The 17,340-nt window shown below is 49.5% G+C and overlaps 1 protein-coding gene across 3 annotated transcripts in view; it reads left to right on the top strand.

Annotated features, from left to right (window-relative positions):
• The window catches only part of thada (THADA armadillo repeat containing), a 49,212-nt gene that overhangs the window by 19,646 nt on the left and 12,226 nt on the right, over positions 1-17,340 (top strand). For all 3 annotated transcript variants that reach the window (XM_035531387.2, XM_081724345.1, XM_081724344.1), the window contains 5 exons: positions 2,000-2,089; positions 3,928-4,059; positions 8,809-8,977; positions 12,959-13,074; positions 15,994-16,076. In XM_035531387.2, coding sequence (XP_035387280.2) covers positions 2,000-2,089; positions 3,928-4,059; positions 8,809-8,977; positions 12,959-13,074; positions 15,994-16,076 — 590 coding nt within the window. The remainder of the gene's footprint in view (positions 1-1,999; positions 2,090-3,927; positions 4,060-8,808; positions 8,978-12,958; positions 13,075-15,993; positions 16,077-17,340) is intronic.

Genomic DNA, 17,340 nt, shown 5'->3' on the forward strand with positions numbered 1-17,340 from the left:
GGTTTCTCAAAATCGTCCCACCAGTGTTTTCTGTGAGTGTCCCTTTGGAAAAGTTCTGCCCGTCCTGATCCTGACAGGGAAGGGGTGCTCCGACTGATCACCAATAACAATATAACTCAGCCTGTTGCTCGGCGTCTAGTCAGAAAGGCCACGGCACTCTGGAGGGCTGCCAGCCGCGTCTAACCACGTTGAGTCATGTTGAGGCTAATTGGTGGTTGTGTCTGTGTGTGTGGCAGGAGTTTTGAGGCAGTTTGTGGGCGTGATAAACGATTATTGTCTCCAGAATTCTAGCTGAACAGCATTAGATAAGCAATATTATTGTGTTGCAGGTTTGGTGAAGTCTGCCACGCGAGTCTTGCAGGGCCTTTCATCATTTCAGTCGCGTGAGCCTTTTCTTCTAGCTGCTATGCAAGTGAACCGGCGGAGAAGATGGCACATCTTAACTCTGGAGGGGAAAAAGCCACCGCTGCTACGTAAAATGATTTTGATTCATGTATGGTTCCTCAGATGTTGCAGATTTAAATTTTTATGAACACGGACTGATTCAGACGAGGACGGACATGTTGCTTTAATTATGGCGGGTTTAGCCTTTTAGCTGTTCATGCCAACGAGCATTTTTTGGTCCTCACGACAGCGATTTATATGCCGCGTGCGTCAGCGCGCGTATTTGTTGAGATTTTTAATTTTTATTTTTTATGTAGCACTGTTAACATCTAAGCATGTTCACGGAGAACATGAACACTTGTTCGGGTCAGGACCAAAATATTGCCAAACCTCATCTGGACGAGCAGTTTTCACTCTCCGCCAGAGTGCCGTCGACATGTTGGTTTTTTGTTTTTTTTTGTTTTGTTTTTTTGTTGTTGTTCTTTCCATTTTTCTGCACCCCAGCGTACTTTGCCAGACTTAAAATCTATCCTAATCTTCTCAAGGGGTATTTTTGAAAAAAAAAAAAGTTTATTTGTAGTTAAGTAGTTCACGTTGTGTTTGTGGCTAAAAATGAAACGTAGAGTTTTGTTATATAAAGTTTGAACTAACCCCAGATTTAGACTGCTTGCGCGAAGGGAGTGGGTCACAAAGGTGGCGCCATTAAAAGCAGGTTACATGGTAATGGTCTTTTAACATTGAGCAACGGAACGCTAATTTGCTTAATAGCATCCCTGATTGTTTAAATCACACCAATCCAGAATCTAATTTATTGGCCTGAGGTTGCTGACAGTGTCCAAGCCTGGCGTGTCCCACAGGAAGTGGAGTGCACGCTTTTCGCACAACAAGAATTTGAAGGTGGACCGGATTCGTTTTGGAAGTCCGGCTGCTACTAAAATTGTTCCTGTGTTTAGGCTGGTCCCAATCTAGATGGGGGAGAAACTTTATTAGAAGGCTTTCGCTTGGTATGGTTTCTCAAAACATGCCGCCTCGGTCAAAAACAGGAAGTTGATGAATTTTACCCCACAGTGACGCAGCCACAGGTGGGCCTTGGCCAGCACCCCAGCAGGACTCCCAGCAGGCTTTTCATGCGTTTAAAGCTTTGTTGGGTGTTCTTGCAGTGCACCACTATGACCAGTGATCTGTAATGAGTGCTTTATAGAGCTGTCTAGGGCTCTGCCTTTAGGAAGTGGTTTACAAACCAGACCTTTTAAAGATCTCTCTCACACCCTCTTACACGCACACACGCACGCACGTGTGTGTGTGTGTGTGTGTGTGTGTGTGTGTGTGTGTGTGTGTGTGTGTGTGTTTGTCTATACATACATACATACATACATACATACATGCATACATACATGCACAAACACAGACATGGCCTCTGTCTCTGATTTCTGCCCTTCCTAAGGACATGCGGTATGTTTGTTTCCCTGTAGTCCTGAGGTAAACTCTGCTTCTGCTGCTAGGAAGATTCTGTTCAGATGATTTACACTCGTCACCAATGCTCACTACATCCTGAACACCATGGTGTTGAAACTGAAACGAATACCCCCCCCCCCCCCCCCGGTCTCTCTTTCAGGATGACTGGACGGGAGTTCTTCACTCGTTTTCCTGCCCTCTATCCTTTCCTCCTTAGCCAGCTTGAAGAGGCTGCCAGTACAGTGAACAGGTGAGGATCTGGATGTGTGTGTGCGTGGCGTTGATATAGTCTTACAGTGCATGCTCCTTTCTCGTTTCTTTGGTGGCTCTGTGTGTCCTGATACTGAGTGTATGAGTTCAGAGGGCCCTTCAGGTCAGCAGTGGGAACGTGGCCCCTGTGCAAAACAAGCTGCCTTCCTCTTCTCACCCGCCTCTCGTTTTCTCCAGGGCTTTTTCAAAATTAAGCTCATTTCAGTAAGTGCCTTATCATGCCTCTTTAAGCCTGTTAAACATGGCAGGCCACACTGATGAACAGCTTCCTGCTTTAGATGGCTCCGATAAGGAAACTGCGTGTGGGAGTGGAGGCCATGTTGGATCCAGACCACACTCTAGGCTTGCGTTGACGACTCCGGGCAGCTGTTTCTCCCTTATCTCAATCGTCCCCATCTAATTTCTCTGTAGATCTCCAAACGTCTCCCAAACGGCGCTCGACTTGCGAAACCGGCCCCCAAGTCAATATTATCTTAATATGTATCAGATTATTCAGACGCATTCTCCGTCTGGTTCTGGCGCTGCTTTCCCACGGTCCGGGCCGTGGAGGCACACACCCCCCCCACCCACCCACCCGGCCTGGGCCATTCCACGGCTCTCTGATTTAATATCGCCAGTAAATCGTTTAGCACACGAACAGGGATGGAAAGGCAGAATGAGCAGGGCTTAGAAAGTCATTAGGGATCTCGTGCCGCCCACGTCAACCGAGCCCGAGAGGGGGCTTGTGAGACAGCTGCAGTGGGATTGTGGGTAAAGTAAGCTCAGGAGGCAAAAAAAAAAAAGACACTCATGACTGAAGTTGCTTGGAACATTTATTTATTTATTTATTTATTTTTAAGGGGCATATTTTTCTCTTTGACAGCTCTTAAAGCTCGTAAAAAACACACAAAAAAGTGGGAATAACAACAACAAAACTGCCAGGCTGGTAAGAGTGATGAGGCCCATGCACCTCCAACATGTACGCTGTTCCTAATGCCATTCAGGCTTCTTAAGCGCAGCGGAATGAAATATGGCTTGGGGTTGAGGGGTTTGCGTCGGATTGGACGGCTGGTGGTTTGCAGCATTCGAGCTCCTCTACCATGGGAAACTGGGCCGGGCCGGGCCGGGCCAGCGTGGGCCGCCGGGGATACTCCTGTGGGAGCTGCTCTGTTCGCATGTGTTCCGTGCGTCTTTTGTCACCCACCCAGCCCAAGCCACTTTTTATTGGTGCATTTTCGTTCCTCCTCTCTCCTCCTCTCCCTCTGTCTCTCCATCCCTCCCTGGCCACGCGAGGGTCTCGGCTACTGCCGGGCCCACCCGGGGGGTGAGTGCTGCGGCAGCTGCGTTATGCGGGTCAGGGGACCCACGGCTGCGGACGTGACCTGAACGTGTTGCCGCAGCGGCTCAGAGGGTGTCCAAGGTGTTGGGTTAGCTAAAGTGTGTGTGACTTTTTTTTTTTTTTAAATGAATTATGTGATTATTCCAGTGCAACATTGCCAGTTCTTTCAAATGTTTGCTCTGGCATGTGTCTAGTCTTTAAGCTGAGCTGAGGGAGAGGGAGAGAGGGAGAGAGGGAGGGAGGGAGAAAACAGGAGGACAGAGATACAGAGAAGGAAGTGAGAGGGCTCCAGGGCGAACGCCTCCCCACTGCTGCTGACTACTCTGGGCCGCCTTCCCCTCCAGGTGGGGCCCGCGCCTTCCAGCATGGAGAATGAACATGGATCTGCATGCTGCCTCTGTAAACACACACACCGCCTGACCATCCAGTGCTCGATCCAAATTGGTCTGTTGTTTAGTTCTCTCTCTCTCTCTCTCCCTCTCTCTCTCCCTCTCTCCCAGTGACTCTGGGCATGTGAGGCTTCAGCCCAGTCTGTTCCTGCTATTGTTGGTGCTGGGCCGTCTCTACCCATCACCTATGGACGGCTCCTCCTCCCCTCTGGGCCTGGCCCCATTTGTTCCTTGTATCATCAGGTTAGAAGACACACACACACACACACACACACACACACACACACACACACACACACACTCCTGCTGCTGGACCCCTAAACGCTGGTAACTGTTCTTCCTGTTCTGTGGAGCTAGGAGATTGGAACTGAGTGCACCAGTATGCGTCAGGAGGAATCTTGAGTGGCCATGGAAGTTGAGGCTCGTCCTCCTTTGCTGGTCCACGTTACATCCCTGTTTATCAGGGTGTCTGCCCCCCACCGTGAGAAACCTGCATCACCTCCACAACCCCCCCACCCCCCCACTGGGTAGAGGAACGTCACGCCATGTTCCGAGCCCAGGGCCCCCACGCCTCCTGTTTGCACATTTCTTGCATTGTCCATCATGAAATAGGCCAAATATTATTGGAATGTGTTCCACGAACACCTTTGATGGCCTCCGTTAAAGAGCTTTAGGCTTTTGGGTGCGTACGCACGCGCACACAGACACACAGAGCTTTGAACGCAATCACACCTCCACACACACACCCCTTAGCAGTATGTCTTGGAACATTCTGTACCTCCTGATGGAGAGAAATATGCCCTGTTTAGATTTTCAGGGCAGGATTGCGTTGGGAAAAACACTGCTGCAGCCGTGAAGAAGGGTCCCGTGGCTGCAACTTAAAGGAGTAGTTTGGTCAAAAATGTCACTGACAGTAAATGAAAGTAAATAGCTGCCAGTTTGCATTATGCAAAAAGTTTATATAGCTGCCGCTTAGCTTTATGCAAATGGTTTATGTAGCACTCAGTTAACATTATGCAAATTAATTATTGATAGATGGAGGGGATTTTTCCATTTTATTTACAAAGATCAGTCTGATCTTTTTTTTTTTTGTACAATGTCAAAACAAGTTGGAAAGATTTTCAGAGATGTTTTAGGGACTAGTATTTAGTTTAAAGAAACACGAACATTAACTTGATGTTCTTAGTAAAATAAAAAGAAAAATGTAGCATCTGTAAAGTCAACACTGCATACAGTTGCTGTTGGCGGAGCTTGTAAACCTAAGAAACTACTCAGGCAGAATTAGAAAATGACTTCACCGGCCAACATGTTATGGGTTCCAGTGATTTAAATGCAATGATCAGTCTCAGTTTATCACTGCGCACTGTTCAGTCTTCAGAACACAAAGAGCAGGACTGATGTGTTGCTGTAGGCCCTCCATAAATACACTCCTTTTGCTAGATGAGGGCTTGTGGAGGGCCTAGTACAACATCTGGATGAGGGGGCTTGTGGAGGGCCTAGTACAACATCTGGATGAGAGGGCTTGTGGAGGGCCTAGTACATCACATCTGGATGAGAGGGCTTGTGGAGGGCCTAGTACAACATAACATCTGATGGATGAGTGTTTTGTTGTAGCTGTTCAACTTTGTGTTTTCACACTGATTCTGATCTTCAAATGCATGTGTGTGGCTGGTTCTGTTGAATTTCTGTTTTGTGTAATTTCATTGACAATGTTTCGGGTCTAGAATACACTCTCTCTCTCACACACACACTCTCTCTCATTGCGCTTGTGTGCGCACACACATACACGCACATGCTCAGAGAGTCAAGCAGGCAGGGGATCAGTAGTTGTGCCAACATTCCCATATTGTAAAAGAGCACAAGTCAACACGGTGCTCTATATTTGCCCAGACATTGAAGAAGCATGTGTTCATGCTGAGGTTTCACTGTTGGTGTGTATGGATTTGGCAGCGAGGGTGTGTATGGGAGGGGGAGGGGGAGCTTTTGGAGGCTAGTTTGTTTATTTTGAGTTGTTCGGTTGTGTGTGTGTGTCTGTTGGTTTTCTGTGTGAAAAGTGTCTGCCTTTGTGTGGTTGTGCTATTCGATTTTGTGTGTGTGCGTGCGTGAGTTTGTGTTTTCCTGGAATGGAGCAGGGAGGCGCGGGAGAGAGGGTCAGGCCAAGGCCTTGGGCTGGAATGCAGATAACATGGAGCACAAGGGAGTACAGGAGGAGACTTTTCTGAGAGAGCAGGAGCACAGGAGGAGACTACTCTGAGAGAGCAGGAGCACAGGAGGAGCCCGTACTCTCAGAACAGTGGCACGCATAGAGCACACTTGTATGCTCGCTCACTCGCTCACTCGCATTCCAAGTTTTCTAGTGCATCATAGTAACAAGGAGGCCACATGCACACCCTGTAAGCAGACTACATACTGCTTAATATCGCCACACACAGAGAGCTTGGTGTAGTTCCATCCCAGGCCTGGTGAGGGATTGAGCTCTTGAAGGCACCAGTGTAGACACCCCATCCACGACCGCGTGCGCGTCCGCATGGACGTTCAGGCTCAAGAGACGGGAGGTGACCAGGGCATCGGTAGGTGAAGATTGCAGCCCAATAGCACCAGCCCCAGACGGGACTTGATGCCAGCCGTCGGTGCCGTCCCACGCCGAAGCTGCTGCTGGTTTGAACTGGAGCGCGGTTGCGGTACACGGTGGATCTGCCTCTGTTAAGGTTTAAGTGCTGTGGGGTGGAATGCCTGGCTGGCTGCTTCTCGTCAGCAGAGGTATGCGAGCACATCCACCCAAATGAAGCCCACATGTGCACTAGATGTTAAATATAACCGCCCCCTCACCACTCCAAACACTCCCCCCCCCTCCCCATCCTAACCCCCCCGGGAGTGTATACGTGTCTGGGAGGCAGCCACTGATTCAAAACCCCCCCCCCCCCCCCCCCCGCTCCTGGCCTCTGCCCGGAGAGAGAGAGAAAGGCAAGACGGCCCGAGATAAGGGCTGTAGTGTTTGGGTTCCCGTTCCGTGATCAGCCGCTGGGGCCTGACGTGGCTCTTCTAGGTGGGGCTGGTGTGGCCTCGAATGCCCAGAACGTCGTGACATGCCCCGCCGTAGGATGCTTGCAGTAGGACACGCTGGGCTGCTGCTTGCAACATAACACCTCCACATCGAAGCTGCATTAAAAGTAACAATACTAGATTCAGCTGTACTGAGCTCTCAAGCGCTCAGGTTTTTGCTTTTTAAGTTATTTCTTTTCGAGGGCCGCGTCATAAAAACGGGCCAATTCCACCTTTTGACTGGTGACTGAAGAAGTCACAGATCTGCAGCACCGCATAAACAAGACGTTTTTATGGGAGTCCTTGTTTCATGCACACATAAACCTTGCCTGTGACATGAAAGCGGCACGCCTGTTCTCAAAACAGCGAGTCCCATCCAGTTTCCGTAAAACTGCGTCCCATGGCTGCGCCAGGAGCAGCAGGTTGGGAGCAGAACGTATTCCGCCGCTCTCCGCGGGCGCTGCGCGAGTCTGGCCGGTCCTTTTGGGGTTCCGTTTGGTCTCGGTGCTGGGTCGGGCTGGGGGCTGTTAGGAGATTGCGCAGTCGTAAGAAAGGGGGAAACTGGACCGCCACGCCAAATAAGAGCCAGATGGTTGTTTGAGCCATAATGGCTGCTTGAGACGGAGCAGAAGCCCCCTGGAGATGGCTCGCCTTGGCCGGCTGTGTTTCTAAAATTACACCCTTCCAAACTGTCATTTCCTCCCCAAAGAGTTTTAATGAGACAAATTAGTGCTGATGGGTAACACATGAGGCCCTGAAAGGGGGCTAACAGGAGAGACTGCTGATCATTAGTGTGTGCGGGTGTGTGCGTGGTGTTATTTCTGTGAACACTGGTGTGTAGTAAGCAAATGACTAACGAAGGTTAAGAGGTGTGTGTTTGGGTGCGTGTGTGCATTTAAGTATGCATTTACAACTGGCGCGTGTGTCTCTCGTGACACGACGAGACACGTGTCCGTTAAGGGTGACTGTTGCTGCGCTGTGATGGTCGAAACAAGCATGCTGTGTGTGTGTGTGTGTGTGTGTGTGTTGGCTCGGAGGCCAGCAGGTGAGAGGCCATGTGTGTAGCAGCCGCTTCATGGCCCAGGCCTCTGGCCTCGTCAGCATCGGCTGGCTGGGGGTTTTCACATCCTGTTCCTTCTGCATCTCCAGGGCTGCCCTCAGCAGCTAAGGTAGCCCGCTCGGCCAAAGCGGCGGGGGTGATCTCCTTTAGACTCCCAGCAGCCTCAGAACATCAGAAGCTCTAGTCCAGATCCGCATGTCTCGAGTCGTAGACGCGTGCACGCGTGCGTTCCTCGTCTTGGCTTGGCTTTCAGTCCACCCCCCCCCTTTTGTCTGGGTGGGTGTACACAGGTAAGCCACTACTCTGGAAGTGTTCACTCCAGTGATTATTCTCAGTCACAATCTTCAGTCACTGAGAGGTTTAGTTATCTGCAACAGATGCATAGGGACCAAGGTTTAAACACTCGTATCTAGTCTCCTCGGTATGCCCAGTAAATGTATTAGAATGGGATTTAATGTGAAAAAATAGTGGTGCCAAATGGTGAAAATAATTAATTACTATTTGTGTTTTGGGTTTATTTTTTAATTTTCTTTTTTGTTGTTGTTGCATTACATTTTTAATGGCTCTAAAACCTGGTTTATTCAGCATCCAACCTGCTGTAATTCCTTTCAACTCCATATATGTGAACAGAATCTGTGAACGGACAGAGTACTGTACTGACACTGCTCAAGAGCTACTGGGCCTTTTTCTAAAACTTGTCTGTAAGAAAGGTTCCTGTTAAGTGTCTGTCTCTGGCGTGCCAGTTACAGTTGCACATTATGAGCATAGTAACACATTAGATCTCCTAGTTGCTGGGTGGTGTACTGTAAATAATGTTTATGAACTAGGTGCTTCATTGCGTTGCCCACGTGGTGTGTGTGTGTGTGTGTGTGTGTGTGTGTGTGTTCTAGGTGTGCCGGGTCCGCTGTGTACCGCACTCGCGAGATGGCCGCCCGAGCACTGGTCCCGTTCGTCCAGCTCACCTGTGTTCCAGCCACCATCCGGACCCTACTGGAGGACCTACCCGTGCGGCCCAGTCCAGGAAGCCGGCAGAACCGCATCCACGGAGGGCTGCTGCAGGTGGGTCGCTCCCTCCACGGTGCCGCGTGTTTTCTGGGTTGATATCGGACCCGGTCGAGCCTTTGAAACCCAGTCTGGGAGAGAAGCTGAGGGGGGAACTTTTTATAGTGGAAAGTGGGCAAAGAGAAGGAGGAGAAGGATGAGCAGGAGGCCGAGGAGCATGCAGTTGCCTAAGACTACTCGGTCAAAGCTTTGTTGCTTTTAGAATGATGATTGCTCAAGCAGAAGGCAAAGAAGTAATTTCAATTGAGTAAAAGTAAGAAAGTGTCTGGTAAAAAGTTACTTCATTGGATCTTCATTGGATCTCAGAACCACAGAATTGTAACTTTTTACCCCCCCCCCAAGCATAGGTGGACCTCACAGTACTCACTTTCAATTTGAATCATTTCCATCAGGCATGGTTTTAAGTGACAAACACCTTTACAATAAATATTTATACTTATTGTAAACAATTGCAGTCTTATTTATAAATATGTACCAGCGTACTTCTAAAATGTACAGGTGTAGGATTTTTGCCCATGTAAGGCCTTGGTAACGTGCCTTGTCAGCAGAAGTCTCCACTTATTCCTTCTTGCCATCTTGTTTCCTCCATGTGGATAGTGATTATGCGAGTGCACTCAGTTCTTGACCTCTTGTGCTCGCTGCTGGTACTACTCTGAGGAGACCACTAACGCACTGGATGGAAAAACTACAAACATCTCTAGTTCTGCCCAGACAAGAACTCTTAATGTTGTTGAACATACTTAACACAGAGCATGATGTCTCAACGCATCATCCGCAGGTCTCCAGTGCGTTGAATCTTTCTTTCTGTAAAACGTATCTTTTGTAATAGATTTGTATACATTTATGGCAATGGACAATGAAATGGTTTAATATTATGCATTATGACACACTAAGCTTATTTTTATGATGTTTGTAGTGTAGAAATAGAAATCAGAACATCCTTCATGTTGTTAGAGTCCAACACTTTAACCTTATTAAAATTACACACTAGGTGAATTCATGTGCAGATATGAAATCTTAAATTGCTAGCTATCTTTTTTTTTTTTTTTTCCCTCTTCTCCCTTCATCGTATTTTTCAATTTTTCGTCGTTGGGGATCTCAGTAATCCTGATCAGTAATCCAGGTCACGGTTACACCGGGAGTAGAACAAAATGAGCGTCGAATTAAAAATGTAACATGGACGGGTTACTTTTACTCCATTATATGTTTTGACGTTGTTAGTTACTTGGGTAAATGTAGCGGCATAAATGTGGTGTGTTTGGGTGCTGTCGGGCAGGGGAGGGAGGCTCCCTTTACTGCTATGGCTGCCTCGTGTGTCAAGAAAAACCCTGCAGGGCTTTTGTTGTTGTTGCGGTTTTTTTTGTTGTTTTTTTTTTGTTTTTTTGGCTTAAATTTTGATCTTCAGATATGGCAGTCTGGTTGCTGTTTTGCCTTTGAATATGGAAATATTTTGTGCAAGAGCAGATCTGAAACCGATAACGTGTGTGTGTGTGTGTGTGTGTGTGTGTAGTGCTAATCAGCTGGTGATATGGCCATAGTGGGGTTAGGGGTGGCACCACCATGCTGGTGGTTTATGTAAACATCAGATGTTCTAAAGAAAGAGTAGATGTACGTATGTAGAGCAAGTATATGGGTGGGTGTGTGTGTGTGTGTTTGGGTTTGTGTTTCTTTAGTTGGCTTCAGGAACTTCACAACAGCCGTGGGTCCACAGGGGGGGTAGCGCACTCGAGTGGTGTAACCGGCGGCGCTAAAACAGACGGCAGTTTTTGGGGACTGCACCTCTCGTGTGTGCGTGTGCATGTGTGTGGTGGAGTGCACGAGCAGGCCGGCTAACCGAGCGTGCATGTCTTTGTCTTGGTTCGGTATTAGCAGCTTCATTGTCTGGCAGTGTCATCGGGTGAATCCCGACATAACAGACGGCCGCAACAGTGTGCGCGGATGTTCACAACATGCTCCATCTCCGTGCGTGTGGACGCCGACCGAAGCTCCCTCCATGTATCACATAGGTCAGATTTGCGTGGTGATTGAGAGGCATGCATAAGTCAACATGGAGTTCGAGGGCAGTTCAAAAGGGTAATTTCGATTACAAAACCACCTCCGCTGAAGACGTGCCGGCACCTGTCCGAGCCTGCCCGCAAGCCTTGTTTCCATAGCACTAGGGTTCCGCTTCGAGGCTAAGAAGGGAAACAGACCAGGTTGCACTGATGGCACCCGACGGTGCTGTCTCCTGTTCCTCCACAAAGGGTACTGGCCAAATACCCACAATGCAACACTGCTTTTTCTTCTTTCTTCATTGATGTTCAGCCATTGTTATCAAGCAAATCCCCTGTGCGTTTCCACAGCCTGGGTCTGATAAGAAGGTGCGTGGTTTTCTGCAGGAACTGTACACCTGTAGAACTCCCTTTCAGAGGACTGAAAGCATGCACTAGCTGAAGAGGACGGTCCCTTCCTGCCAGGCTGTCCCAGGAAAGAGGCCTGCAGTAGGCAGTCCTCAACTACAGCTGCAGGGCATCGCGGCTACGCTCTGTGGATGCAGCATGGACTGCCCCCAAGATGCATGTCAGCTGGAATTTGGCCCACTGCCAGAGAACCCGGAAAAATTGAGGCTATTTACTTTCTTCATATTTAGTTCATATTTCAGAAACTGCTCCCATCAAGGCTCCGTATGTGCCCAATTCCAAGAGGTCAGCCTGTAGAGATGCCCTGCAGGCTCTGCCGGTGTTCGTGTGCCCGGCACGTATATGGGCCCTGCACCGCGCTGTTTATTTTTGCTCCTCATTGCCGCTGCTCTTGCCGCCGCTGGCTCGCGGTCCGTCGCGGGTTGTGCATATGGTCACCATAAATACCCTCCGGCTCCCGCCACCAGGGGCCCGGGAGGGAAGGGAGCTCGGGGGATGGGGTACCCGTGCCGGCCTGCCTCGGGCTCCGGAGAGCGCGGCCGGCGCCGGGCCCCCGTCCGGAGGTTTGGAAAGGGGGTGTCGGTGGCCCGGCGGCCAGGCGCGGAGTTCAGCGGTCAGATTTGGTTTTGCCCTGCGCCTCCCCTGCCTGGCGCGTAATGAATGGCTTCCGCACTGCGGCTACGATGCAGCCAAAATAGCCAAGCTGCAAAGGAACACAAAGCCTCTATCTGGCCTGGGGAGACCAATGTGCTTAGAACACGCTGATTTAAAACGGCAGTGTTTCAGTTGTTGTTTTAAGTAGCTTTCCGGTTCTCTTTGGACAGGCCGTGAGATTTGACTTGGTTATTCTTATGTGAGTCCAGTGTGTTTGTAGAGCATCTAGGATTTCAGCTAACATAAGCACAGAAGATGCAGACAGACACGTGACAGTCGTGAACGTCATGTGGTTACATAAGCAAGCAATTTTACTTTTAATATCAAACTGTAGAGTTGGCTATATTGTCATCAAGTGTGTCAAGTTTTGTGTGGGGAAGAAGGATAATGTGCATTTGCCCATAACACTAGGTGGGGATAAAAAGGGTTTTTAACGTCTTACTGTGTCCAAGTCCAAATGTCCAAGTCCAAGCCCTCGGTGAGCAAGCCAAGGGCGACAGTGGCAAGGAAAAACTCTCTAGAGCATGAGGAAGAAACCTTGAGAGGAACCGAGACTCAAAGGGGGAGCCCATCCTCTTCTGGCTGACTACGGTCACCGCCACAGTAGCAATTTTAAGAGAAAAATTAATTGCTTATTTTTTAATTATGTCCAACTTTCTAGATGTCCTAGTCTTGTCCCAATGGTGCGCATGTGTCCGAAGCCCATCACGCAAGAGAACGTCCATTAAGGGCAAGAGAAAAGCAGTTGGCTGGGGTGGAGGCGTGGTGGGCTACAGCAAGGGGGCATCAAGGGGTGGTGGGACCTCATGTTTTAACTTCATGTGATCGTAAACTGCTGCTCTTATCCTCGTTAAACCTATCCTACACTCTCTTCTTCCTCTTTCTTTCTCTCTCTCACTCTCTTTCCCTCCTTCTCTCTGGGCAGGTGCTCTTCCTGCTGCGCTCCTACCTCACAGACCCTCATCGGCCGCATATACAAGGGCGAGACTGGCACGTTGATATCATCAGTGCCCTCGTGCCGAGACTGTGGCTGGCCACAAGGTAAACACACACACACACACACACACACACACACACACACACACACAGTGTCAGGCAGCCAACCATTACACTAGGGGAATAGTTCAACCTTTTTGGCAATTGGACCAAGTTTATAATCCCAGAAGCATGTAGAAAAGTGCACGTGGGGTCACCAATTGTCTCGTTCTCTTCCTTGTTGCTTGAACACCTCAGCTGACGTGTGTTTAAAAGGAGCCGGCAACGGTGCCAGTAAAACCCGGGAACTCTCATCCCGATCCTCGTTCAAGGGAAAAGAGATCATCCACGGAGACGCACTTCTCATGACCTGCGGCAGGTCCAGCGTGTGGCTTGGCATGTGGCCGTCACTCCTTTTGACCGGCCGCCACCACCATGCCCTTTCCACTCTCAGCCGCTCCGCTGACGTGGCTGGCGCCGGCCCCCCGGTGAGCTGCAGAGTGCCCTGTGTGGAGCGGATGAGCTTATCTCCCTCCAGGTGGGGAGAGGGTCCATGCACAGGCTCTTGTTGGTTGAGGAGACCGGCCCCTCGTCTCCCCCACTGCACGCCAGCTCCCGCTTCAAAGGCCTGCCTGGCTGTGGCGCTCCATGCCCTTAGAGCAGACCTGCCCGGGGCTTGCAGGGAGTGTGACCCCCGAGAGAGAGACGCGGAGAGAGAGACGCGGAGAGAGAGACGCGGAGAGAGAGACGCGGAGAGAGAGACGCGGAGAGAGAGACGCGGAGAGAGAGACGCGGAGAGAGAGACGCGGAGAGAGAGACGCGGAGAGAGAGACGCGGAGAGAGAGACGCGGAGAGAGAGAGACACACACACAGAGAGACAGGGAGAGAGAGAGACACACACACAGAGAGACAGGGAGAGAGAGAGACACGCACACACAGAGAGACAGGGAGAGAGAGAGACACGCACACACAGAGAGACAGGGAGAGAGAGAGACACGCACACACAGAGAGACAGGGAGAGAGAGAGACACGCACACACAGAGAGACAGGGAGAGAGAGAGACACGCGCACACACAGAGAGACAGGGAGAGAGAGAGACACGCGCACACACAGAGAGACAGGGAGAGAGAGAGACAGGCGCACACACAGAGAGACAGGGAGAGAGAGAGACAGGCGCACACACAGAGAGACAGGGAGAGAGAGAGACAGGCGCACACACAGAGAGACAGGGAGAGAGAGAGACAGGCGCACACACAGAGAGACAGGGAGAGAGAGAGACAGGCGCACACACAGAGAGACAGGGAGAGAGAGAGACAGGCACACACAGAGAGAGACAGGCACACACAGAGAGAGAGAGAGAGAGAGAGAGAGAGAGAGAGAGAGAGAGAGAGAGAGAGAGAGAGAGAGTCCGTTCCCAATTTCAGTACAATGAGAACATTTATTCTTGGAACACTCTAGGACAGAGCAGCGAAAGAGAAAGATAGGTGAACCACATGACCGCTGGCCCTGGACGGCGATGACGGTGTAGACTCCTGCTCAGCTGCCCCAGGGTTCGATCGCTGGGCTGTGCCTGGGCTCCTCCTCAGCCCTCTGGCAGGCACTCCTGCCAAACGCGGCCCTCTGTGGTCGTTAGATCTGCACGTACTAGTTCAAATGCTGCTGCTAGCAGTTGGTGGCCCACCCATTTTCAGTACAGAGTCCCTCCAGAGAAGGGCTCATCAGGTTGAACATAATCTAGAATGTAATGTAGAATGTATACAGTATATACTGTATACATTCTAAAGAAAATTACAGGGAGTAACTTTAATGTAGTTAAAGATGTAGATGTAGTAACAAGGTTTGTGCACAAGGTTTCAAAGGACATTTTAGAGAATATGCAGGGACATTTCAGACAGAGGTCCTAAGTCTTGCTGGGTGTGGTGCACACACAATTCATATCTAGGATTGGTCCCTCAAGCTGCGGCCTTCCGACTTGTTTGTCTCATAAAGCCCACGAACACATCCAACATTTAGTCAGTAGTTTGGCTCTGACACCATTTGTATGGTAACAAACCAAAGTTTGGGACACCTCCAAGAATATTCCGACACAGTTATTAGTCCCAGGGTAATTAGATGCGTAAATATTCATAAACGGCTCTAAGCAGACCAAATGCACCGTCGGATCCAACTTTGTGTCCTTGTGAATTAATCGTGGAAGTAAGCTGAGCTGGTGCCTGCCTGTTGAGTGTGTGTGTGTGTGTGTGTGTGTGCGTGTGCGTGCGCACACTCTGGCCTTAGACCTTTTATAGCTCAGACCTGGGAGGTCTGGCAGGCCTGCAGGTAGAATGAACTGAATCCACATCTATCACATGTATGTCTGTGTGTGTGTGAGGGTGAGAGAGAGTGATAATGTGCCAGTTGCAGGTTGAGAGGGTCAGGGTCATGGCTGTAAGGGAGAAAGAATGGGAGAGCTTGCTAGCTTGTGTGTGCATGAGTTACAGGAAGTGTGAAATTAATATGACGCACTGACGTCAGCCCTGAACACTGCAGCCCTTGTTCTTGCACATGCCCATGGCACTGTGGTCGCGCGCGCCGCACACACACAAGACACGCTCCACTGTTCACACAGCCTGCACTTCTGTTGAGGCGAACACGCCCACAGTTCCGCCCGCCCGCCCGCGCGCTTTATCCCTGCTGCTAGTCTGAAGGAATTCTCTACGCTCCAGCACGTGACGCTGCAGATCTGTGTGACACTTTCCTGTTAGGGGGAGCCGGAATCTAGATAGACACTTCCTAAGGTTTCTAGGGATCACTCCAAAAATAATGCCACTTGCCTATATTGTAAGTGGTTCTCAGTAGTTCAGTTTCATTACATGGTTTCTTTCACCATTTTTTATTTAAATGGCAAAGAATGACATGCTTGTGGTCTTGTTAATTTGTAAATCTCGCTCTCTCTCATGCGGTCTCTCCTGGTTCTCTCTGGTTCTCTCTGGTTCTCTCTCTCAGGCAGAACCGGTGTCTGGTGACAAGAGGTGTGCTGCTGGATGTCCTTAGTGAGCTGTGTGCAGCACTCCCTGCTGCAGTAGCAGGTATGTGATCCCTGTGTGTGTGTGTGTGTGTGTTTGTGTGTGTGTGTGTGTGTGTGTGTGTGTGTGTGTGTGTGTGTGTGTGAGACTCACACACAAAAAGGAGAAAAGTTCAAAGAGGGGTGTGTGTGTGTTTATTAATGGATGGTTGCCCAGTTAGAGAGGTAAAAGTGTGTGTGTGTGTGTGTGTGTGTGTGTGTGTGGTGTGGTGTGTTTGTGGGTTGTTTTTTTTTTTTTTTTTTTTTGGCAGGCCTTGTGTTATTCACATGACCGAGTGTTGGCATCATTTTACTTTAAACGAACCCACATTCTTTCCCTGCCCACTTCTGTACACCACACGTTCACACAAATACACACACATGCATGGGCGCATGCGCACACACACAGGCGCACACTTCTCTTGCTCTTTGTCTTTTTTGATTATTCGTCTGTGTGTTTCACACACACTGTCTGTCCTCTCAGGGCATGAATGTACTGTGTTGCCAAAGCACTGGAAGTTGGAACCATTTCATAAAGTGAATACAGTTTAAAATATTCAAGAGTGCATTAATAGCTGGATTAATTCAAGTAACAACACCAACAACAATACTAATAATAATCACAGGTTAACATCAGTAACATTTATTAGTGGCAGCATAAACAAGATAATATGGGAAGATATTTATCCAAGACATGACGTGTGGCGTGATTACACGGGTAAGACGTAGCAGTAGGGAGGTTGTCACCAACCGTCTCTCATACGCTGACGATCTGCTGCTGTTGTGCGCTCTATTCCAAGAAAGGATTTCGTGTTGAGTCACATCGAGATACGGGATTCGATATTCCCCCTCTGCTTTCCAAAAGGCCGTGTCTCATCAGTGTCACCTGTCAGTGCAGCAGCACAGGACCAAAGGTTCAAAGAAGGCTCACCTTTAGAGTGGTCACCTTTTGAACTGGAAAAGAGGTCATCAGACAAATCGGCTTTTTCCTGGTACAGGCTGCTCAGGAAAAGCTTGAGCCATATTGGCCTGCGTGCGTGTGTGTGTGAGTGTTGGTGAGGGGTATTTCTCAGGCGGTGCTGTTTGATCCATGCAGACTTGTCTCCCCACAGCTAAGCCCTCGCCAGTAAAAACAGCAGTAGCTCAGTTCACTCCCAGCCTCCAAGCCAAACTGCTCAGGCGCTGTTTCTCACACACACAAACACACAGAGATAGATGCTGCCTTACACTTGTGCACTGTATGGGTTTGAGGTGATCTGAGAGAAGTTGCCTGGTTTCACTCAGTGGCT

The sequence above is a fragment of the Electrophorus electricus genome, chromosome 12 (genome assembly GCF_041902795.1).
Source record: "Electrophorus electricus isolate QZ-2024a chromosome 12, ASM4190279v1, whole genome shotgun sequence".
NCBI lineage: Eukaryota > Metazoa > Chordata > Actinopteri > Gymnotiformes > Gymnotidae > Electrophorus > Electrophorus electricus.